The 26,288-nt window shown below is 42.6% G+C and overlaps 1 protein-coding gene across 1 annotated transcript; it reads right to left on the bottom strand.

Annotated features, from left to right (window-relative positions):
• Positions 1–5,396: 5,396 nt before the first annotated feature.
• On the bottom strand, positions 5,397–10,335 carry LOC146079816 (olfactory receptor 6B9-like). Its single transcript, XM_083186460.1, has 2 exons — positions 9,430–10,335; positions 5,397–5,456 (listed from the first exon to the last, which is right to left on the bottom strand). The coding sequence occupies exons 1-2, from the start codon at positions 10,333–10,335 to the stop codon at positions 5,397–5,399; spliced, it is 966 nt and encodes a 321-aa protein (XP_083042586.1).
• Between the last annotated feature and the right edge of the window lie 15,953 nt (positions 10,336–26,288).

The following is a 26,288-nucleotide window of genomic DNA, read 5'->3' as shown; positions in this document are numbered from 1 at the left end:
AATATATTATAATATATTGTTGGTGCATTTAAATGAATACATTGGTGGCAGTGGGCATATAAAAATATAAACATTGGTGGCCAGCTGTGTGCGTCATTATCTGCTGGGGACGGTGTAGGGCACAGGGCGCCCCAGGCGGGGGGGGGGGCGGTTGGTTGGCGCTTACCAGCTCCACTGAGGGGGGGGGGTTATGCGGCCGGCGCGGTGCTCCACGGGGGAATTATGCGGCCGAGTCGCTCCAGGGGCACGGGGGGGGGGGGGGGAGATGCGCACCCCATCTAGTAAATGCATGCCATTTAAATAAATACATACGTAGCCAGTTTTAATTTAAGTAAATATACATATGTGGCAGTGGGCATATAAATATATAAACATTGGTGGGCAGTGTTGGCGGTAACGTATACATTGCTGGTCTGTGCCAGCAATGCATAAATTAGTGCCAACACTGCCCACCAATGTTTATATATTTATATGCCCACTGCCACCAATGCACTGTATATATGGAACCCTTGGAATTCAAACCCAGCCCATTTATAATGAAAGATTTTCAGCAAAGTCTTTTGCCTCCTGAAAATCTCTTGCTCTTTGGGGAAAATAGCTCAGTGTGTACGCACTACTTTGGGGAAAGATATATCTATCAAAGATTTTGGCAAAGTCTTTTGAAATGAAAATCTTTAAGTGTGTATGGGCCTTAAGTTTGAATCTCAGGCTTTTTTGGGGTTCCGCACCAGATTCATACTCTATGGCATTGTTTATTGTGTGTCCCAAAAATATTATACTCATTACTCTTCTTTGTTAGAGGCTACCACACCCAAGAAGATTTTCTTTTTTTTTATCATGAAATAAAGATATAAGAAACTTGCAAAACGAAATATGTTTCCTGTTGTTGTCAAAGACAAAAAAAATTACAATAATTTCTAATTACATTTTAAAATTATATTGCATATTTATTAAGTGTGTGTGTGTGTGTGTGTGTGTGTGTGTGTGTGTGTGTGTGTGTTAAAGTTCTGAAAGTGTTGGTGTCCTTCATCATCGTCACACCAACACAATAATCAAGGTTAAAAAACAAACTTCTTGGCTGGTGTCAAAAATAAAAAATAATCATGGATCAGTTGATAATAAAACTGATAAAACTGAATGCACAGTCAAAAGGTAGCTTGTTTTGTGGGGACTCAAACAAACCATGCACTTAACATGCAACATAAGAGTTGATGGGAGGGCCCAAGGACAATTTGATCTCGCACCACTTTTCGTTTAAGTATGGACTATATATTCAGTGACATTGATGACAATTGATGATAATACAGTATTTGTTCCCAGTTCATGCTTTACTCTTATTATGTATTGTGTTTTTGACTTGAAGCATATAATAAATTAATTAGAAAGAAAAATAATTGCATAATACTGTTTTTGTTTTGTTTTCTTCTGTTTGGGGGGGGGGGCATTTTTAATTGTCTTTTTTGTAGAGACAAATATTTTATTGGTTATTGCACTAATACATTATTCATTTCCATTTAAAAAAAAAATGTAATATGGTTCCTGAAAAATCGGAAGGATGGTTCATATTTAGCACTAGTAAGCCCGCTCGAAGCAATAGCTTTGAATGCTAGTTTGCTACCTTCTGCTTTGTGCATGTATGAGAAAGAGATGTAGTTTCTCTCCCTGCCAGCAGATGGCAGTGTTTCTGAGACTCACAGACACTAGACATGGTCTTAATTCCTTGTGAAATACATCAGAGTGCCGCCTATGACGAATGTATATAATTATTTAGTAATATTCACAAGAGAAATTACTCACAATAGTAAACAGGAATGCTTGCAAGCTTGAAGGTCACGGTTAAGTAGAAAATCTTTTAAACTGGTTTTAGGAGAACAAACATGGTATTTTCCCTCATATTCTCAGGTGCACCACATAAATGTAGTACAAGGGTGTGTTACCCGATTTGGAATGAGTGAGGAGGTCTAAAATGGGCAGCATGTCATCCTCCGAATGAATTTGTAGTTTACAGCTCTGCAGTGATACTAATAATTGTTTTGGCTTCTCATTCTACTATTATCAGGAATCCTTGGCTATTAACATTGTATTCTTTTATGGCCTTTTTTTCTTTACGGTTTCTGCAAAACAGAGTCTTACGGTTTCCCAAGACAACATCTTACATTTCATTGTCTTAATTAATCAATGACTTCCACTACATACTCCACCTCTATTTTCTGACACACACACCCCTACTACACACACCCTTACTACTTGAGAAAGACCCTTTACTGATTTAATTAAATTGGTAGCAGATCTTTGTGATGTTGAAACTTCTACTGCACATTACCATCTGAGCAGATTGTCTGCTGAGGCTTACTCAGGTTTACAACATCATTCCAATATAATTGTTTCAAATTGTATTGCCACCTGACATCCAGTAGGCCAGGCATTCCCAACCTCCGTCTTCAAGGCACCCCAACAGTGCAGGTTTTAGTAATATCCAGGCTTCAGCACAGATTGGTTAATCAAAATAACTTAGGTACTAATTAAGTCACCTGTGCACAAGCATGGCTATCACTAAAACATGGACTATTAGTGTACCTTGAGGACAGAGGTTGGGAACGCCTGCAGTAGGACATAAGTCTAGCCATCTATTGGGTTTGTTTTTACATGTGTATTAATACAGTATTACACTTGACCTTTCATATTTTGGTGAATTCATGTTACTTGGCCATATAAAAGCTCAAATTCGCTGTGATTCATGTGATTATTAGGGAGCGCATAAAGATGATTAATGTGTCCTACTACTTTAAGTGTGCTCCTAGAAAGTGCAACACCATTAGAGATGTGTGTTTATTAGAAAACCCAGGACATGACATAGGACACGGTGCTGGATCCATCGCCCATGCTCCTGGTGAGAGTCACTTGAACACAAAAGGTCAATGAATTTATATGAAGTGAACTTATTTCACTATATCCTACTCTTGTCTTTCCTCATATTTAATTATATGAGGGTTTATCAACATCTAAGGAAGGAGGAATTGGACAAATAGGAGATAAACAATCCTACAATTGAAAGGACATAGATTAATCATGACATCATGCTGGCACAAGCCTAGAATTTTCTACCATTCTGTTCTGTTTAGCATTTTTAAATGTTGGTGGCACTCTGTGCAGGTAGCTGGTTGTCTGCATCAAATGGGGATTCCTTTTGTGCAACTAGCTCTGTGTGTTGACGTGTTTTCACTAATATTTAAATATTTGGTGCTTGTGTATTAGCCGGGTGCCCAATTAGCATACGTATACAGACGTAGGCTAGCTAGGCTGTCAGCATAATCCAATGGCTGCCTAGCGTAGTTAGCTTAGTGACTCCGCAGAAGCCCAATGGCTGCTTAGCGTAGTTAGCGTAGTCACTCCACGGCAGCCCCACTCTGACTCCGGCGTCCATGGCTCTGTCCCCGGCATCCATGCCAAGTCTACTGAGTGCCTCTCACACAGCGCCGATCATGCGGGTGCCGGCGGAGAGGCGCTCCAGCTGTCTGAGACGCAGGTGCATCTCAGCTGCTCCTGCGTCTGAGACGCTCCTGCGTCTTAGTAATTATTAGCACGTGCGTCTCATGCATAAAGGGGGTATGCAGGCGCAAGTGCGTCCTATGCACAATAAAGGAGGCATTTTCAAACCCCCACTATCCACCCCAGCCTGAAGTATGGCAAGCGCAGTGAGCCCCGCGAGGGTACCCGTTACGCGTCCCAACCTGTTCATACCCACACTATCCACGTCGGCGTGGAGTTGATCTAATGAAGTGTGAAATGAGCCGAGCGAGCCCTGCAAGGGGACGCGGAACACATGTGAAGCAATCCGCAGCCCCTCGTGGGGCTCGCTGCACTCGCCACACTTTTTAAAATCAACTCCATGCCGACGTGGATAGTGGGGGTATGAACAGGTCGGGAGGACACGTAACGCACCCCCTCGCGGGGCTCGCTGCACTCGCCACGCTTCTGGCTGGTGTGGATAGTGGGGGTGTTTCAGGAACACATTCACACCTGCCATATCATACATCTTAAGCTGGGTACACATCTATACAATCCCTGTTGTCTTGTGACCGTTTGACCGACCGTAGACCTGCTGGACCGTCCACAAATCACAGCCGATACGCACGTACACACCTGTACAATTTTACTTGCGACGTCTGATGTACTCCCGTCCAAACAGTCGCAAGAAAAAGATTGTACCACCGTACACACTCTCCCGATTTGGGCTTTTGACAAGATATATATAAACATAATTATCATAATGGGCTGGGTTAAGGGCATACCAAAACAAAGGGGCGTGATTACAGAACCTAAACAAAATATATAGGTGGACCACTATAAAGACGGGGTACGCGTCAGCCGGCAGTGTGACTAGGGACAGATATGGCAAAGTGACTAGGTAGTCGCTTACCGTATCTTTATAATAGCCGGCAGTGTAACTAGGGACAGATACGGCAAAGTGACTAGGTAGTCGCTTTCCGCATCTTTATAGCAGCCGGCAGGGTGACTAGGGACAGATGCGGCAAAGTGACTAGGTAAACTAGATGCGGAAAGCGACTACCTAGTCACTTTGCGTTATCTAAGTCACCCTTGATTAGAATGTAGCCCTTATGTCACAACTAATATATACTGTATGCAGTGAACTTTTCTCCATCAGAACATTGTCTCCAATAAATATCTCAGGGTGTACCCGGTGGGAAGGCTGGCAGGCAGTACCCAGTGGGAAGGCTTGATGCGTAATATAATTATCCTATACTGCTGAATTACCACACAGTACCTCAATGTCAATTAATGTGGCTCACAGGACTATTTCAAACTGTGCCACCATGTTGTATCTCAAATAAATCCAAAATCATCGGTGGCTGAGGGTAATTGCTGTGTTCACACAATTAACCTATTGTTAATATTCTCAAACCAGAGCTTCAGGCTCTTTTGGTCACCATCTAACCTATATATATCTGCTGTATAATGTGATCATATAGGATGGTCCTTCATTATAATACATGAAACGGAACACGTGCAGTGTCTATTATCGGCATTATCCATAAAGCCAGCTGTTTGTTCAATTGCCGGCTCTGCTGTATGTGTTATATAAATATCAGCACCTAAATTCCATTGTTATATCGGAACTTGCAAATACACACAATATCAGTGGCGGTGAGGTGGCCTGGATCCCGGAGACGCAGGGTAGCTCGGGCATCAAGGCTGTACGCGGTGGGAAGGCAGAGTGGTACCCGGTCGGTTGCATCAGCCGGCATTCCTCTGAGCCCCTGCATCCGTGCTGCCTACCCTGCTCCCCCGTCGCTGCACCACGCGCATCACTGGCGGGTGCTCCACGACTATGGAGGCGCCCGTACAGTCGGGACACAGTCGCCTCAGACTTCCTGTCACAGCGATAGCGCTGCTGCCCCGGTTCCCATAGTCATGGATCGCCCTCCAGTGATCGTGGTGCAGTAACGGGGGAGCAGAGTAGGCAGCACGCCACGGATGCAGGGGCTCAGAGGAATGCCGGCTGATGCAAACATAGTGTAAGCTGCCCGGGTACCACTCTGCCATCCCACAGCTTACAGCCTGCCATTCATTCCCGAGCACTATGTGTTCCGTCTATGGTATGTGTTCCATCTAGCAATTAAAAGGTGCTCTGTTCTGAACATGAATTTGCCAGACATGGTACACATTATGTACACTGTGACAATGTAATGTGTAACATAATGTGTACCATGTCTGGCAAATTCATGTTCAGAACAGACCACCTTTTAATTGCTAGACGGAACACATACCATAGACGAAACACAGACGAATCAGCAGCACAGTGTGACATACTCGCGCGCCAGAGCATCCAGGACAACATTACCGCAAATGGCTCCCGCGTCCTCACTGCCTCACTTCCAGTCACAGCGAGTGCTGGGGAAAGGTAAGGTGACCCTCACCAGCACAAGCAGCAGCACCACCACCACCACCACTCTCCACGTGGTATGCGGTGCACAGCACGCTGCACCTCATCTTGGGCTTGTGCCCCCCAGAGCTGCCCGTCACCAAGTACCTCCAGGGCCCCCTCTCCTCGCTTTCTGTGGCCCTGTCTGTAGGGGGGGGGGTCCCGCAGCACCCTCCCCTCGGGATACTGCTCCAAGCTGCCCACTGTCTGCAAGTCCGGCACCCTGATCATAGTGCGCAGACACAGGGGCTCCAGCTGTAGCGCCCATCGTGCTTGCCCCTGCTGCCATCATCCTCCTCCCCCAGTCCTGTTCCTACTCTCTGCCTGCGCAGTGCATATCCTGCTGGTCCCCCATCCCCAGCACCATGACCCGCACACAGCAGCATTAACAGCCTCCAGCGAATCGCTGTTGTGCTACCGGGTCCGTGCAGTGGCCTGTGGCACCCCAGCTGTGGATATTAGGGGGGCAGGTGCAGGGGATGCTGCCTGTACCCCACACTATCACCTCACCTCTCCCTGTATCCTTCCTGGATTGGGGGGGGGCAGTGAATTTAAGGGACTGGCAGGCCACAGTGTAACATAATGTGCCCTATGTCTGTGAAATTCATGTTCAGAACAGAGCACCTTTGAAATGCTAGCCGGAACACATAGAATACCATAGACGCACATAGATGGAACACAGACTCTGTGATACGACAGCGGCAGGGAGCTGCGGGGCTGCAATTATCTACTAACCTGAAATGTAAACTACGGTGCGGCCATACTACATAACCTATAATTTTGTTTACTGGCAACACCAACAAGCAGAGAAACCTTCCACTTTCCATTCAATCATCTTAATAGTGGCCGTGCTTTATTCCACCCGCAAAAATCCCCACTGTCCAGTGTAATGACACTACACATACTTGCCGCTGCAATCGTACAAATCCATGTAGTTTTAATGTGAGAACACTAGAGACGCGGGATGTCATCAAGACATCACAATTAGCTTTACATTTATATTTATGGCAGAGCATTATTTAAACGCTGCAGTCGAAAAAATCATAGGGACCATTTAGTAGACACCGGAGCCCCGCAAGTGCTGTTTTTAAACACATACTTACCTAACTTTGTTTGACAATATTTGTATGTTTTTTTAATATTTCGCAGCTATGTAGAGATTATACAGCTATGGAACGCCCACATGGGCGTTCCAGCTTTGTCAGTATAGTCGCAAGGACGGCAGCATATCGATCGAACGTGCGTACACACTGCACTTTTGTTCCGATATGATGCCGTCCTGTCGGATGAAAATTAAACTGCAAAGAACCATCGACCGACCGAGTATGGACGGACAAGACAGTTTTTTGCCGTTTATCGCTCGTACGGGACAGTGTACACACATATACAATTGAACGGCTGTCCGACCCAGAACGGAAGAACGGCCCGACAATTGTATATATGTGTACCCAGCTTTAGACTGTAATGACAACATGTGTTAACTAGATTTTAGTTAATAATAAATGAGAAAAGATCACATTAACAAATAACAATAAAATGCTGGCTACGCGGCCGTGGGAACACTATGCTGATTCTCAAAGGGACGCTTGCGGGAACACTACACCACTTCTGACTGACTACGCTAACTACGCTGGCCGCGGGAACACTATGCTGATTCTGACAGCGCCTCTATGCTAACTACATACCGGGCGCCCGGCTAATAAGTACCAAATATTCTTTAAATTCATAAAACAAATTAAAAGCAATCTAAGCAGCTTGTACTATTTTAAGTTAATTTTGTCCAATACTTTTGCTTTTCATATAATTACATAATTTGTCTTCCATACTTGGTTTAAATTTAAAATGTATTTATTTTACACTGTACTAATAGCAGTCAAAGGGGGTATTCAATCCCTGGTCACTACTGTTGGTACATCCCGCAAAACGTGACCCTGGCCTGTTTTCGCTATGCTCGCCAAGCGGGATTTAATGTCCTGCCTGACGAGCGGTGAAAAGGGGGCGTGTCTGTGTTAACGGCCTTGGATTGTCAAGATCCGGACGTGATTGAGACAATTCCAGCTTTAGAGTTGGGCCTGTTTTGTTGATCAGCCTCTTCAATGCTGTCAGTCAAGACAGCATTGAATAGGTGCCCGCTGCTATTTCCCCTGTCGGAAATAGCAGCGGGGATTGAATAACCCCAAAGTACATTTAACATATACTGTTAAAACTTATTAAAATCATAGATAAACAAAAATGTAAAGAAATATCTCTCAAGAGTATAATACAATTAAAAAAAACAGTACACTGTTAACTGACAAGAGTAAACCTATCCTCAATTTGCAGTAATTTTTCATTGTAAATAAAAATTTATAGGAAACCAAAAATTTGTAATTAAAACCCATGAATTGGGTTGGCATCTCAATTCATGGCTCCCATACTCATGGTATTTGGGATGGTGTTAATCACTTAAGAAATAATGTATTTCATTGAAGAAATTTGGCATCTAGCATTGATAAACTCATAATATAATAAGAATTTGATCAAATTGAAGACATGCAGAATCATTTATTCTGTTTATTTGTTCACTGCATGCAAGGGCCCATGACATAGAATAAGCAATGGATTCCCAGAAACTGATAGGAGTGTTCTGTGCACTATGAGCCATGGTAATGTTTCAAAGTTGCTGAATCCGAGGGCACTCTCACGAAAAGTGAAAAAGTGCCAACCGCGCCACAGTTCCACCAACATTGATTGAATGAGAGGGGATAAAGCCAGTGAATTTTATTTTGTAACATGTACAACCTTTTTTTAATCACCAAATATAAATCAAATATTAATGATGAACATAATTTCAACAAATTGATATTCCTAAAAATAAATACATATACTTTGGCATGTCAGTGTTAACTTTTCAAAAGGGTGAGTTTTTAGAAGTAAGAGATGTTGCTCATAGCAACAAATCAGATTCTATGTATAATTCTCCCGAACACTGGATTCCAATTTTTTTTTTTTTAATCACGGCGCACTAGAGTATCATAATTTTTTTCGTGGCACCCCTAGGTTAAAAGTCTCTAACTGAGAAATGTAGGGGAAAAAATCTAAAAGTAAATTGAATTTATATATAATCCTTACGTATAATTATATGGTGATGGACAGGATTAATTTCTGTTTGTCCACACACACATATATATTTATATATATACACACACACATTTTATGGTTTGCAGCTACAAGCAATGGTTTTGCCTGTTAAACTGACCATAGATAATTTGAACTGGAACTGGAGCACCAATCCAAGGCACCCCTACAAGTGCTCTGAGACACCCCAGGGTGCAACGTCACACAGTTCGGAGACCACTGCTCTAGAAGGTGCTAGATAAATAAGTAGAATTTGGTTGTTACGTGCAACATCTCTCACTTCTAAAAACTCACACTTTAGTAACTTTACCCCTAAGTGTTACCTAACCCAGTTTTTTGTAGACTGTTGATCACTTCCTATAGACAAGTTTATAGATAGCATCTTTCACTTCGTTGTTCCTTAGGCAGTAGATAATCGGATTCAGAAACGGTGTAACCACTGTGTAAACAACAGACACTAGTTTGTTAGAATTAACAGATTGAGCCCTGCTTGGCCTGGCATACATGAACAGTGTAGTAGAATACAGTATGACCACAACAACCAAATGAGAGGCACATGTAGAAAAAGCCTTTTTACGCCCACTGGAATTTGGGATTTTAAGGATGGTAATCAAAATGCACAAATACGACAAAAACGTAAGCAGGAGTGGTATTAAGAGTATAATCAGTGCAAGGATGAAATCCACAACTTCGGTTATCTTCATGCCCGTGCAGGCAAGATTGAGTATTGGAGACACATCACAATAAAAGTGATTTACCTGGTTTGAATTACAAAAAGTGAGCTGGGAGATGTAATACATTTTTACAAAAGATATGGTTATACCAATGAGCCAGGTGCAAATGGCCAGAATGAAGCAAAAATTTTGGTTCATTATAGTGACATAATGCAAAGGCTTGCAGATAGCAACATATCGGTCATATGCCATAACAGTTAATAACACACACTCAGTAGAGCCCAAGCATAGGAAGAAGAAAAGCTGAGACATGCAGGCAGTATATGAAATCCGCCTATTAGCTGTCAAACATATAGAAAGTAGTTTAGGCACAGTGACGGTTACATACCAAAATTCCAGGAAGGATAAGTTGGCCAAAAAGAAATACATCGGTTTGTGGAGTTTTGGGCTTTTCCAGATGATCATAATAACTAAAATGTTTTCTACAGTAGTTAAAATGTACATGAAGAGAAAAATGAAGAATAACAGGATCTGAATAGGTGGAGAAGTGGCAAATCCCGAAATAATAAAAGTATTGATGGTTTTTGTGAAGTTTTCCATTACTCAAGATCTAACCTGGAACAGCCCACTGTCACAGTGGATTTTCATACTGAATTGACTTCAATATAAAAAGAGATATTATATGTCGTTAAATAAGTCATTGAATAATATACAGTATATTATAATACTAGAAACATTGTACAGCATCTGTTATCAAAAGAGGTTTATGAATAGTTAAATGGAATGAAAGAAAATGAAAAATGAATGAATTCAACTGTACAGTTCTGCTTGTACTGTTTGGAGTTATATATACATTACTAATATTGCTTTGACAAAATTTAACTTTCACAATTATTTTATATATCGATAGATAGATAGATAGATAGATAGATAGATAGATAGATAGATAGATAGATAGATAGATAGATAGAGGATCCTGATGGTAGATCAACAGGGGGAAATTTACTAATATAGGAGAAGTATTTAACATAGGATGTTCCTATGGGCAACCAATCAGAATCTACATCATATTTATTTAGCAACTTCTAGAAGAAGGGGGAAATTTACTAAGATGTGAATTCTACTTCACATGTGATGTTGCTATGGGAAACCAATCAGATCCTGTCTACTATCTTATAGAGGGTACAAATAAATAAGAAGTAGATTCTGATTGGTTGCCCATAGCAACATCACATGTGAAGTAGAATACACATCTTAGTAAATTTCCCCCATTGTATAGTATCTGATATAAATGAAATATCATCTGAAATAACACCCTGTCTTAGTAAATTTTCGGCAACAGTATCGGACCAATTCATGTTTAAAGTGTTGTTGGACATTAGAAGACACAGGTGTGCATTATTCTATTAAGGGCAAACAAAAAGGTATTTACCTTGATTTTTTGCCCCAACTTTTATTTCTTGGTTACTTCAATTACAGAGCATCCTCTCCAAATAAAAAATAAAATAAAAAAAAAAACATTCAGGAGAAAACACAATATTCACAATTGTGACCATGAAAATGGGTCAATTATCAGGGATTTTTTCTACCGCCAAAGTCATTCACTTTGCACTAGGACAAACTCGTACTCTTTTTTACTATGCTAAAGTATATTAATGAACCACTCTAAGGGGGATATTCAATCTCCGGCGAGCACCTCCCATCGGGGAGATGCCCGCCGGGCCCTATTCAATGCTGTCTTCCCTGACAGCATTGAGCAGGGTATCTCGGCAGAACGAGCCCAACATCACTAGCTGTCAGGCTCGTTCTGCCGAGAACAGTTGGGAAGTGACGAGCTGCCGGCTGCAGCTCGTCTCTTCCCGGCCGCAACTCGCGGCCACGCCCCCTTTTCGCTCCCCGGCAGGCGGGACATTGAATCCCGCCTGCGTGTTCTCGGTCGAGCTGACCGAGAATGGGACTGGGTCATGGCGGTCGAGCAAGCTCGACTGCCGTGACCCTGACATTGAATACCCCCCTAAGACATCCTGACATAATTTTAACTAGATCGGAGCATCTTCATAGGTTTGGTTATTTTCATCTAAAAAGTGAAACTTTAGAGAGAGAGCGGCGGACGTTCAAGAAGTGGCACTCAGCAGGATTTTAAAAAGTGTAAAAATCTGGTTTATTTTCCAACATTTCGGGGCTCCAAAACGGCCCCTTTTTCAAGGTGTACAAAAACTGCAATATAGAATTCACTTTGAAGTAAAACCCCACCCCAATCTAATTCTCTCTGCACAAGTAACATCTACCCCACCCGCAGTGCACATGGTTTTGTCCATCTAAGAAGGAATTTGCCAGAAGGAGTGAACCAGAATAACCCCCAGAGGCAGGGGCGGATTTAGGGCTGACGGCGCCCCTAGGCACAACAATAAATCTGCCCCCCCATCCCCTGTCTAATTTTATTATTTTTATTGTTTATTTATAAGCCCTCATTTGATAATAGCCAATATAATGGATTTATTTTAAAAAAGGCACTAACTGTGACATGTTCTTTTATTATGAATACATATTTACTAAGTAGGACAGATTACAGGGGCAGTATCTGCATGTCCTATCCATTTACACTCTATTTAAGATGGAATATAGTACAGTACAGTGGATATTTTGCAGTTATTGGTACATTTTGGGCTGACAGTACTATCACAAGCATCCAAGCGCCGCCCCCAAACATGTGCCACCCCTAGGCATGTGCCTAATGGGAAATGCGGTTCTGCCCAGAGGCCCTGAGGAAGGACACACAGAAATGATTAAATTACACTTCCAGTTTCGTTACATACGGTAACCCCAGTTATTGAGGGAATGCATGGAATTTATAGCAGTAATAATGATTCTTGTCCCAGTTTAAACATACATTGGTTGTGTAAATCATCAATCAAGCCTTCAAATTAAGACTAGGATTGGAACATTGTGGGGCAGATGTACTAAGTCTTGTAGAGTGATAAAGTGAAGAGAGATAAACTTACAACCAACCAGCTTCTGTAATTGTTTCAAATACAGCATTTAACAGCAGTTAAAAGCAACCAGAGGAAGCCACGTAAACATGTGATGAACATAAATCTCTAAACAGACAGGTTATTGGTCATGACTGGAAATCCCATCCTGTGATGAAGTAATGCTAAGCACCAACCATGTTTTATGTAAATAAACAAAGGAAAAACATGAAGAACTACAGTAAACTATTCTACAATTTTCCTAAATGTCCCCTATAATTATTTCCTTATGTATGACTGTAAATGTCTTTTAAAGGAGCAACATATGTACATGATGAAAAAGGTAAATTAACTTAAAAGCATACACTACAGTATGTGAGAAAATAAATATTGCCGATTTCACAATCTAAAATATGGTGACATACATACAGAATAAGAGATTTATTTCTTACCAGACTTTTCTAGTGCAGCCAGAATTAACTGTCTGCTGGTGTGACTAGTCTGAAACACCAACCACAGGTTCAGTTATATGTGCTTTGAGCTCTTTATTTCAAGGCTTACCCAATTCCTTCCTTGCTTTCTTTTCCCACTTGAATGCATCTCAGGTGGATTAGTAAGAAAACCTGTAACAGATCTTCCCAAACAGACAAACAACTTTATCAGCTCATTAAAGATAGTAAATGCATGCCTAGATATAGGCAAATTTAAAGAAAAGAGAAAGGACTGTTGTTCAGGGATCGCACTTTAATCAATACACATAAAATTTAGCTTTTAATTATTATTTTCTAAAAAATCCCTTTATAGAATATGATGAAAGGCCGCAGTGAATTTATAGGGGTTAAAATCATACATACAAACACATACACATATACACACAGATGGTGTTTTAAGTGAACAATAGAAGGAAAAGTGATCCTTAAAAATAACCTTTGTAATTGAAAATGTCAATATTTAATCACGCACTGTCTCAATGTAAATGAGAACAAATTCCAGAAAGGTGTCAATGACTACTATCGGTCATTGAAATATACCCTTAGCTCCTTTTTCACATAAATGTTTCACTTTATGAGGTATACTAGGTTATGGGGCCTTGAAAAAGCTGCTTTTGGTGCAGTGAAACATGTGTTGGTCGATACCTTAAATTGAATGTCAATTAGCACAATAGAAATGTTATCTCAATGTATTTAGATTGTTAGCTCCTTAATTATACTGTATTGAATAGGAAAGTTGTGAGTGAAGTTCTGCTTTCCAGACAGCAGAGGGCAATAAATATCTGCCTAAACTGATTCCCATGTGGAACAAATAGATAGTGCCTATCTGAAATAAGGCAAAATCTATACTGCTGTTTTCCCCTAAATTCACTGTCAAACACAGTTGTGAGGTGGCAACATTAGAGGCAATAAAGCCAGAAATGTGAGGACCACCCTATCTAGGACAGATAGAACACAGCTGTGTGGAAGGAATATTTAAAAGGGATATTCATATACCAATTTTTGGGCTCTTAAAAATAAAAGTGCCTAAGAAATCTCACTTTGGTCAGTAGAGGGCAGTAAAGTTACACCAAACACCCCATAACCTAGTATACATCATAAAGTGGTTTTTCTGAAAAACATTTATGTGAAAAAGGAGCTAAGGGTATATTTCAATGACCGATAGTAGTCATTGACACCTTTCTGAAATTTTTTCTCATTTACATTGAGACAGTGCGTGATTAAATATTGACATTTTCAATTACAAAGGTTATTTTTAAGGATCACTTTTCCTTCTATTGTTCACTTGAAAAACCATCTGTGTGTATATGTGTATGTGTTTGTATGTATGATTTTAACCCCTATAAATTCACTGCGGCCTCTCATCATATCCTATAAAGGGATTTTTTAGAAAATAATAATTAAAAGTTAAATTTTATGTGTATTGATTAAAGTGCGATCCCTGAACAACAGTCCTTTCTCTTTTCTTTAAATACGTTAACTTGTTACTGTTTGGGATCTGCACCCCCACTAACCGATTTAATAAATGTGGGGAATGGATCTTCGGATCATATAAACAAGATTTTTTTCAGTGTGCAGGCATGCCCCCAGCTCCGACAAGGAGCAACCCATCCATAGATATAGGCAAAGGCTGGACAGGCATTGTAAAATATGCTTAGTGACAAAGGTCATTTTAAATTCTGCGGTTGGGTAAGAAAAATAATTTTGGCTACCCACAGTACACTAAAGCATAAAATGTGTGTCAATAAGCATTTCCATGCAAGAGTGTGGAGGTGGTTTAGTGCAGAGGATATGACCTATGCAGGGCTGGATTTAGGGGGGGTTAGGAGGTCAGTACTCCATGGCCCCCCTCTAACTAGGGCCCCCTGTGGTCGGCATGTATTTAAAAAAAAAATATATATATATATATGTTTGGTGGTACTAGCGCTGACTTATCCTATTAACAGTCTCCAAAAGTTCTGAATCACAGTCCTGTGTTCACTCTAAATTGCACAATCCCTTGCTTCCAGGGTGGCTGCTCCTCTTCTGTTGGTTTCTGTTCTCGGAAACCTTTTTAACAACAATCTAGAAAGATTTTTAACATATATATATATATATATGCATATATATATGTATATATATACTAGGTGATTCATTGCGCCCTACAGGCGCTCTTCACACCGTCGTAAGGGGCTGCACCCCCTTAACCTGTGAATGCGTTTGAGGGAAATATGGTAACTATTATATGGAGGATTGTCTGCTGTGGGTGTGGGAGCTGGGTTGTCTGGGTGCGTGGGTACTGCGGTGAGGGAGGTGCGTTGTTGCCGTGGGTGGGTGCAGGGATGTTGTAGGTTGAGGCGGTCTGGGTGGCGGTGTGTAGTGTGTGGGTGCAGTTGTTCCACAGGAGGAGTGGCAGGTGCAGGGTTGCCACAGGTGAGAGACAGTGTTTAGTGGTGCTGTGGGTGTGGGAGGGTGGGATGCAGGTGTGCGGTAGGTGGTGGAGTTGTAGGTGCGGGGGTGGCACTAGTGGGCGGTGTTGGAGGGGTGGGTGTAGGGTGTGCGGGACAGGGTTTGGGCATGTTGTGGATGTGGAAGAGGGCACTGTGCAGTGGGTGGGGGAGGGGTGGGTGTACTGCAGGTGGGGGAGGGGCGGTTTGGGGGTTAGCGGAAGTGGATGTGGGTGTGCATACATCATAGTGGCCATTACATGTTATAAAGGACACCCTAATGCACATAACATAAGCCACACCGTTATGACACATATTAAGCCGCACACAGCAATCTGTTTTTCATGACACCCTTGGGCAGTGGGGTGGGGTGTGAGGGAGGAGGGGCGGCAGCGTGTGCATACCCCCCTCGGTACTCACTGTGCTGGGAGCACAGGTTTGTGGTCCACAGTAACAGGAGAGAGAGACCCGGCAGCAGCACGCACAGCTGACGGACACAGACAGCCAGCAGCACACAGAGACAGGCTGCAGGCGGCTGCAGTGGTAAGACAGACAGTCCCTGTCTGGGCTCCAGGGCCCTTGAGATCACTGTGGACCATCACATATGTCCCTACCCCCCCCCCCCCCCGTGTCGGCGGCCTTGCTGCTCCCACCCACGGTTTGCGGCAGCAGCAGGTGAGGGCATGTTTGCTACCTCCAGGCACGCCCCTGTTCTACTAATAAAGCCCGCCTCCAGTGATGATGTCATGGTCCCTCCCTGTGTGTTCCGTGGGCATTTAAGCATATCTTTTTAAGTGGTGTGGCGGGTGGTTGACCTACTGTGTGTGTCCAGATGTGTGGACATTAAAGTTGTAATGTCGGGTGCTGCAGCTATAGGGTGTGCTGTCACTCTGTGACTGCATGTATAACTCCGCCCAGCGTTATACACACAGTCACAGAGTGACAGTTCTGGCTAAATATATAAGTTTTATATATATATATATATATATATATATTAGATTAAGCTTCTGTTCATGTGAGAAGGGTTGTGCAGCAAATTAACCTATCTGCCAATGTGACAGTGATTAATGGTGCTGAGCATCAGGAGCCAAGGCACACTGATTGCGCAAGTGTGCAGTGCCTTACTGGGAGATGACTAAGTCCCATGAGACTTTGCACAAGAGGGCAGAGGCTGACAAGCTTGTGCTGAGCTCTGATTGGTGGAGCTCATTACATGCTTCTCAGGCCCATGGAGGGCAGCAACGTCCTCATCATGGGAGGGTTTAATCAGAGGAAGCGCTGAGCCTGTAAGGTCTCCTACAGAGTAAGGTACAGAGGGACAAACACAGGCTTTTCATGTGGCATTCATGTGGTATTTCATGTGGTATATATATATATATATATATATATATATATATATACATATATATATATATATATAATGTCCAAATATATAATGGCATTCAGGAGGCAATGGTTGATGAAAAAGACAGAGGATGTGTATTCACATATGTTCGAGCTTTAGGGATGTAACCCAGAAAGCACGACCGTATGTGAATACACATCCTTTGTCTTTCTTTTTCATCAACCATTACTTCCTGAGTGCCATTATTTTTGGACATTGTTTATACTATTACCTTTGGGCACCAAGGCCTGCTGAAAACTTTCAATAGAGTTTCGGCAGTCTTGGACACACACACACATACATATATATGTATACTGCCTTTACTCTGTGTTTTGACAGTGTAATATTCCCCCATGCAGTTTGCGGCCAGTAATGAGAAGTGGGAGGGCGGGAGGGCCCCCTTTCTAAAGTGACCCGGGCCCCCCAAAGGCTTAATCCGGCCCTGCCCAGACCCCAAAACCTCCATCAAGTAAGCAAACAACTCATTACCATAATTCCCTGAATATTACTAATATTACCATATTATACTTCTAGTAAAGCACCTACATGATGTGTCAGTTTAAATAGCAAAACAAACCGCAATGTATAACTTTATATTTTTTAAACTTTATTCAACTCAGTGGGTTGATCTGGTCTTCATATAAGATCATGAGAACCAGATATAATATGGCTGCCATTAGGAACAGCATGCATTCCACATCCTTCTAGGAGGGTGTTTTGACAGTGTCATATTCTCGCGTGCAGTTTGCGGCCAGTAATGACAAGTGGGAAGGGGCCCCCTTTCTAAAGTGACCTGGGCCCCCCAAAGGCTTAATCTGACCCTGGACCTATGCCATAAATATTCTTTAAATGGGGTTCACCAAATGTGCAATAGTAATAACAGATTAAAATAGATGTAAAATGACTTGTATGTATGATAAAAAAAATAAAGAAGTTAAGAAAATCACAATTGAAACTGACTAGTATTTTCTTTATTGATTATGTATTTATTTCAGAATTGTGAAAAATACCACTTTTTTATTAACATGTAATAGAATTTTATATCTGTATAGAGTTGTTTTTTTAAAGTTAACCCTTTCAGGTCCAACGTCTAGTAAGGCTCAACAGCCCTAGCCCTAGTTGCAGATCCAATGGTGAGCCACTTTAAAATAAGAACATTAACATCGTTCAACATTCAATGTAGACCATTTTTTTATTTATAAAAAATTATGATTAATGTGAACATTTGATTGACCTGGTTGTGCATATGTCTAAATCTATCTGGGATTATGTGTAATCAGATCTGTACAAGGCAGCAGAGTCAGACCAGCCAACTGTGGTACAGTGGAAATCTCCAATTGGCCCCTCAGTAACTGTTACCTACTATATGGAGTCAGGACCAAGATCTTGAAAATTAGCATGAGCCATTGAGGGAGAAGATCACTTATCCTGTTACAGAGGATCGGACCCATAGGCGTGCGCACGGGGGGTGCCGGGGGTGCACAGGCACCTCCTAATGACCTGACCGGTCAAGCACTGCATACACGGGCGGATTGGTCTGCCGAAAATCTGGGCTTCTTCCCAGTTGGCCGTTCCATAAAACATTGGAACCGGCCGCTCTGCGCTCTCCTCCCCCTGATTGGGCTGCAGTGCGGACTGCGCGGCTGCGGCTCCAGCTTTTTGCTCATATCCAAAAAAGCCATGGGAGGGCTGCTGCAGCCGCGCACAGCTTCCCCCATGGTCCTTTGCGGCTCTGTCTTCCTCCCTCTGATCCCCGGCAGGCAGCGGCAGCGCAGCAGTGTTCGCGCACTAGCCTCCCAGAGGCTGAACGGCGCAGATGCCAGCTGTGACTCACCACCACCTTCCCCGGCCGTGACCCATCGCCAGCTCCCTTTGCAGTAAGTTACCTGTCTCCAGCTTCCCTCCCTGGCCGTGACCCTTCGTCAGCTCCTCCTTGCTGAGTCTCTTTATATCTGCCTGCCAGTGCTTGTCTCCCTCAGCTTAGCTCTCGCCACCAGCTCCCTCAGACCTATTTAGGCTCCTCACCACTGAATCTCACGTTTATCTTCCTTCCAGCGTCCAGCTCCCTCGATTTGTTCCTCCCTCTCAGCAGCAAGTTAGTTAGTTTATATTATATTACTGTATATTGTATTTTACAGAATTTGCTAGTATTAAATAATTGATTCTTATGCAACCAGTGGCGTAATAATGGGCCCGCAGACCCAGCAGCGGTTTGGGGGAGCCAGTTGAGGTGGCGTCTGCCAGAGCGCAAGGTCAGGAATGCTGCTGCGCTAACTGGTATACTTCATGCATTGCAAATGATTATGATGGCTGTACAGTGGGTCCCACTTAGTCGCTGGCTGCAGAGCGGACAGCCATTACACCCAATCCCTGCCCGCCCACCCTGTGGCGTCACAGATGGTGGACCTTCGCAATAGGCAGCTGTACAGCGGATGCGATCTCCATTTTCACCTTCCCTACCCGGTGGGTGCACTGCTGATGACCCTCTGCAACCCTCTCCCCAACCGCCAACTTGGACCTGCATACCCCTTTTCCTAGCATCAAGCTTCAAACCCCTCTCCTGACCCACCATGACTGACCTCCATTCTCTACTCGCCAGGCTGAACTTCCATACCCCTCTCCCCACTTGCCAACTACAGAGCTTTTGGCCTCCATTACAGTTTGTCATAATCTGTAACGGGCATTAATGTGTGTGGCATGGTCTGTAAGGGCATTACGGTGTGTGGCATATATGTAATGGCCATTACGGTATGTGACATATGTAATGGGTATTACAGTGTGTGGCATATTCTGTAATGGGCTTTACGGTGGGTGGCATATAAAATATATATATATATATATATATGGTATTGCAGTGTGTCATATTCTGTAACGGGCTTTACGGTGTGAGACATATATATATAATGGGTATTGCGCTGTGTGGCATAATCTATAAGGGATTACAGTGTGGCATAATCTGTAAGGGGCATTATGCTGTGTGGCATATTGTCCAATGAGCATTACAGTGTGTGACAAGGCCACATGCCTTGCAGTGATGCCACTTAGCCTTTTCGTAATGGGCGTTTCATAGGTTTGTGCAAATTCTCTAGTATAGCCCAGAAATTGCCCTGTTTGTTTTACCAAAATGTCATGGGGAGAGGGGCGCCAAAAAACTTTTTTGGCAGGGGGAGCAAAATTTTGAGTTACGCCACTGTATTCAACTGCAAAGTTAAAACGTGTGGACAGGTTGTAAGTTAAAATCGAAAATTCATTTTAGCTCAACTCTAAATCAGTGTTAATATAAATCTGCCAAGGGGCTTGGCCTTACCACAGTGCTGAGCAGAAGTATGTTGCAGGCAGTCACCTGATACAACTAGTCCGACTCAGCCGAGTTCTTCTTACAATCTGAACTGCATTTTGGCATCTAAATATGTACCCTCCAATCCCTCTGTAGGTATGCAGTTAGTTTCCCAGCGGACGGGATTCTGTCAGTCAAAATACTGACACTGGTATCCTGACTCCCAGCCAAAAGATCAGCGCCAGAGGACCGACATCACTGGACAAGCTGATGCCAGAATTCCAGGTGCCAGCATCCTAATCCTAATTTTGGAGAGGTGTGTTAGTGTAGGCTGGGGCGAGGGAGTGTTAGATTAGGCTCTAGGGTACTGTTAGGGTGCTGGGAGGGGGTCCCCAGAAGGTTAGGTTTAGGCTCTAGGAAGGGTTAAGCTCCATACACACAGTGCAATTTGGTCGCTGATGAAAACAGTCACTGAAGGAGAAAGCCGCTGGTCAATGGAGCATGCCCTATTCATATACACACACCTGTAACCTAATCCTATACACACACACACACACACAGCCTAACCCTATTCATTCACCCCCCTGGCCTGCAGCATAACTGTGGTGGGGAAATCTTGTGAGGGGTCGTGGTCAGCTGGAGAGTATCCCCTCCCCCTTGGCAGACCACGCCCCCTCAAGAGATCCCACCCTCCATTAGGACTGCTTTTTGAAATTTCCCAGGGTGGTTTAAAATCCCTATCCGCCCCTGACTGCATATATTTTTTTTATAGAGCCCGGCACTCTGAAAGCACTTGCTCACACACCAGTCTGACCACGTGCACAGGAAGTGCTAGCAAGAGCCGAGACAGGGGGTCTCGGCTCCTGCAGCCTGCTAGCGCTTCCTGTGTGCTGTCAGGTCCACCGCTGGCTCCAGAGTCCCGCCTCTCCTGAGCGCCTGGAAGCCACAACCCCCTCACAGTCCGCGCCGGGCCTGTGATCCACAGTAGGGATGGCTGCTGTACGCAGAGGACGCAGTCCAGGGCAAGTGGTGATGTCAGTAGAAGCTCTGTCTCCGCTGGATACTCATGAATCATCTGTCCCCTGCCTGCGGCTGCTAGCTAGAGCAGGTAATGCATACACAGGTCAGTGGTGTGGCATGGGTGCATAGAGGGGGATTGTACAAATATCAGAGCCATGACATCTGTCACACCAACCTGGCTGAGAAGCACATCCATTTAATAGATATTTAATAGATGTGCATCTCAGGCAGGCTGGAGTGACAGATGTCATGCAGGGGACACAGTGATATCAATGGGTGGGGGAGAGAGGAGCATGTTCCTGCTGTGTGTCATTACTCAGAGACAAGTACAATGCCTGTCCTCTGTATACACTGGGGCCCAGTGACCACACATATGCGCTATAGTGCCTATTTTACTTTAAGTTGCAGACCAGAGACCCACTTTTACAAAATGAGTGTGTCCCGGGGACACGCTCTGCCGGACATTTGCAGTGGCGGAGTAGAGAGGGAGATGGAAACTTGCAGGGGTGTTGGGGAGCCCTGCGAGCCAATGCTAGTAAAAGAAAGAGACATGCCTCCTATCCCTAGCCTCTCCTCTTCCCCCTCTCACCCCACATAACCTCATCCCCTTTTGCCCTGTCACCTCTCACCTGCCAGAATGCCCAACGTCAACTGACCTCCTCTCGCTTGTCACCTCAAACCCCCTGTCACCACACTACCCCCATCACTATACCTGTTCTCACACCCCCCCCCCCCCCGACACCACACCTACTCTCACCCCCGTTTATTTAGTCCTTAGGGGCCCCCTGTGTGATGGGCATAATGTGTAATGAGCATTATGTTGGGTGGCACTATGTGGAATGGGCATTAGTGTGGCACTATGTGTGACAGGCATTACTGCATGTGGCATTATGTGTAATGAGCATTACAGTGTAAATTTTTGCGGCACTGTCCCTGTTTATTTGTGTGTAGGTGGTGGTGGGGGTTTGATTCATTCTGAGGTGCCTATACATAAATAAGTCCCCTTCTATTTAGTTTGCATTGATGCCCAATAGGAGTTGATAGACACGCCCAGTAGGCTGTGATGGAAACGCCCAGTAGGCGGTGATGGACACACCCCTCCCATGGTGCACCCCCTAATAAAATGGGCTGCGCACACCTATGATCGGACCCCAAGTCTGGTGCTGGTTTCCCGGTGCTGCTTTGGTCCCACTGTAGTTAGGAGTCCACCAGCACCAACCACAGTGACTTGACGGCGGAGCATTCCCTCTTGCTGGCATCACCCTCTGGTGTGTATCAGTCAGCTGAAGCTTCAATGAAGACCTACATATAGAATCCCTCTCATTTAGCCCCCAGCGCTCACCAGAATGTCCCCGCTGGCAAGTGCTGGCTGAGAGGGACTCCATCAGACTAGGACGTGTGGGCGTCACACGCACGCGTGTACCAGTCACTCAGTGGCTTGTCAGCGGAAACCCTGTCCATCTCTGCGTCAGGGAGATTGGCAGGATTAGGGGGTGTGGGGAGGCACTGGGGACCAACGACGGCAAACGGGGAGGCGGCGGACTGCAGCGGGGAGCACGTACGCCCCTTTTCGACGGATGGCGGGGCCTGGCAGCTGACAAGGGCTATCAATTCTAATGCCAGCCCTCGCAATAACGAGAGGGGCTCCATCTCTATACACTGATCTGTTTAAAATGTAAATGGGTATACACACAAAACATGGCATCATATTTGATGCAGAATTTTAATCTTCTCGTTATAAAAGAAATCCCTTAGCACTAGTATAGTCTGTAAAACCTAACTCCAGTGTTGAAGACTTGTTCTTTCCTGTGTTAATTCTATTGTCTGTTTCTGGTTCATGCAATACCTGTGTATTGTTCTGGTTCTCCTGTGTTCTTTTCAGTGTTCCTGCCACCACTATTTTATGTCCCTGGTTCCTGCCAGCCCTGTGTCTGTTCCTGTCATGACCATGCTGAAATATCAGTACCTTCTTCAGTGCATACCAGCCTGCAACCCAGACAGAGCTAAAGTGCAATTACCCATATCAAAAGGAGAAGTACTGTAGGACTGCCTGCTATAATTACTTTTACAAGAGCTATACACTTCTGATATATTAGTGATTGGTAGAGAAACTTATAAACACGCCCCTAATGAGTCAGCTATGTTCACACTGTATCATGCAGCTGCCATCATTCACTGTCCTAAATGACTCATCCGCATTCTGCACATATAGGGGGAAATTTACTAAAGGAAATTTGTAAAAAAATAGGTGTATTTGTATCCAGAAATACACTTATTTTTGACATTTACGATCCCGAAAATATGGCAATTCGTATTCGTATTGATAGCACATCAATACGACTACGAATTACCGTATTTTCGGGATAGTAAATGTCAAAAATAAGTGTATTTCTGGATACAAATACACCTATTTTTTTACAAATTTCCTTTAGTAAATTTCTCCCATATTGTCAATAAGATTCTATTTCATGATACTTATATAGACCTTATACTTATTCCTCCTACATCCCTTTTGTAGGCCATCCACTATTCACTCCAGGCCTAGATAACCCCATTTTTGGTAATTGGAAATACAAAAGGTATAGCCCCCCCAACACACCGATATTACCTGATAGTAAAAAAATGATGCTTATAATCTCGGCAGCAGCCCGCCAATGTGTTTTGCATCAGTGGATTCATGCAGACCCTCCATCAATTCAATTATTCAGGGCAAATCTTTTCCATATCTTTCATATGGAATGGATAGAGACATCCCTCCAGAAAGAAGAATGTACGGAGAACTTCTTTCAAATCTGGGAGGGTTTTATTGATTCCTTATCAATTGATCTCAAAACACGGATTGATAAATGTTTTAGGTCCACACAATGGTACGAAACTAGAAATCTCTTGGGGGACGCTCCTATAGATCTTTCGACACGCCAATAACTGTTTGAGTTTTTGTGGCCTTCGGGCTGTATCCATCCACATTTTTTTAGATCTGTTTGTACAATGTATTCTACTGTAATCCGAATTAATGTAATTTTTTTTTTTTGCTGTAACAAATACAATTGCATTTTGTTGATTGTAATACTATGATGCTCAATCCTGAATAAAAATAATTTGGAAAAAAAAAAGATGTATTTGATCCTGGGGGAATTATACTTCCCTTTCAAGCCTTACATGATCATAATAAACATGTACCTCCAAATTGCTAATGTTGCCCCTTTTTATTATGATTCTGTCAAGGTCTGTCTGCATTTTTTATCTGATTCACAAAACTATTGTCTTTTATTTTGATCATCCATATAAAAGAAAATACCTTAGTTTAAAACATGTCAGTAATTCCTACACTCATGTTTGGAAACAAACAGTAGCATCATTGAGTAAAGACATAATATCTATATCCTCAGTAGATGATTTACTTCAAACACTCTGAGTTTCCTGTGTTGCACCTGGTTAAAAGATGCCAATATCAAAATGAAAAAAAAAAAATGGGTCTATACCCCTCCGGGCTCGGAGGAGTCTAATGGTAGTGGAAGAATCAGGATGTGTCCCAAATGCAAACTTCCCTATGCAACCTTTATTCATAATTTTTGGCTCTGCTCGAAAATCCTTACATTTTAGGAAAAATGTAAGTGTTTTTGTAATAATATTTCCATTCTGCACATTAGAAGTGAGCCCTTTGCACTATTATGTGCCAATTTTGTAAATTGGAATCTAAGTTCAAAATTGCTATTATTCCTCTATTAATATATAGTATTATAGTACTATGGCTAAGAAAGTGTGTATGTGTCTATGCAATTAGAATCTCTCTACTCCATTTTTAGGGCATGTAAAATCACTGATGCTTACCACCTTATACTATGATAGACAGGCTGTATATCTGGCTTGGAATCTGGAGTGGTCTCTTTTTCCCAAAAATTGGGTGCTTGTATTTGGTCACTTGATTCCCTTACAAAGTCAAAAATATTTAATATTTTTTAAACCATATCCTAATATTTATATAGACAACAAGACTTATCTGCCTATGCCTAGGTTGGATAGACCTATGTAGTGGGCTCTTCATCAGTATACAGTACGTTCTGCACTGGTCTAAATAACATTTAAACTTAATGCCAATTAAGCCTTGAATTGCTGCATAGTTAACTCCCATTCTTCCTCCTCCACTCCCCCCACCTTACACTGTATCTCCTTTTTATAATATTCCTATTTTATTCTGATGTATGTATTTGTCTTTTATTGTCGATCTTTTCAATTCTAATAAAGTGTTTATTTTATTGTAAGATGCATATTAAGCATTTCTAAGATCTGTGCAATGGACACAATTTCATTACGTTTGTACATTCATATATGAATCTGAATTTGTCTGCTGTAATTCTTAATGTATTGCTTGAAACAGTAAACATATTTAAAAAAAAACCCAGATAGAGAATTGCAACCTGAGTGTCAGGTGGAGCAAATCCCAAAACCTCATTGCGTGTTCTCTGGGGAAAACTGTAGTAGTGAGTAGTGTTATGCACTATTAGTGGCACTTGCTATTTCTTCTGAACTGAATTTCTGGTCTCTGGATTCTTTATCCAAGTTAAATTAGAAAATCAGCTCTCTACAGATTATGGTTAATCATTTTACATATTTAGAAGATTAAAAGGTAGTTCAAGAAATTATTTTATTAAAAATTAACAAAAATACCAAAGATTTAAGAAAATATCATGAAAAGTATCAATTTGATTAAATCAGACAAATAAAATGAGACCCAAAATGGCCTTTTTGAGATTTTTTTAAATCTTGAAATATGTATAACAAAATAAATAAAAATAAATAAATGAGAATTACAAATAATTATTTAGTAAAAAATGCTGAAACAAAAAAAAAATATATATATAAACCAATTCAGTTTTTACCACTTCTGAAAGATTTTAGGTGATGAGATTGAAAAGTGTCCACAAAATAATAAGAATAATATAAAAAAATTAAAGAACAAAGAAAATGTAAGTTATTAAATCCCTT

This window comes from Crinia signifera, chromosome 1 (genome assembly GCF_055691185.1).
Source record: "Crinia signifera chromosome 1, ASM5569118v1, whole genome shotgun sequence".
Lineage (NCBI taxonomy): Eukaryota > Metazoa > Chordata > Amphibia > Anura > Myobatrachidae > Crinia > Crinia signifera.
The sequence above is the reverse complement of the archived record's forward strand: the minus strand, read 5'-3'. Positions and strand labels throughout refer to the sequence as shown.

What these genes read in the sequence shown, in the direction of transcription:
- LOC146079816 (XM_083186460.1), bottom strand. Translation starts at nt 10,335, where the DNA reads ATGGAAAACTTCACAAAAACCATCAATACTTTTATTATTTCGGGATTT. An exon ending in TGAAAGATGCTATCTATAAA is followed by an intron (nt 5,457 to 9,429) that starts CTTGTCTATAGG and finishes CGTTACTGCACC; the next exon opens with ACGATCACTGGAGGGCGATC.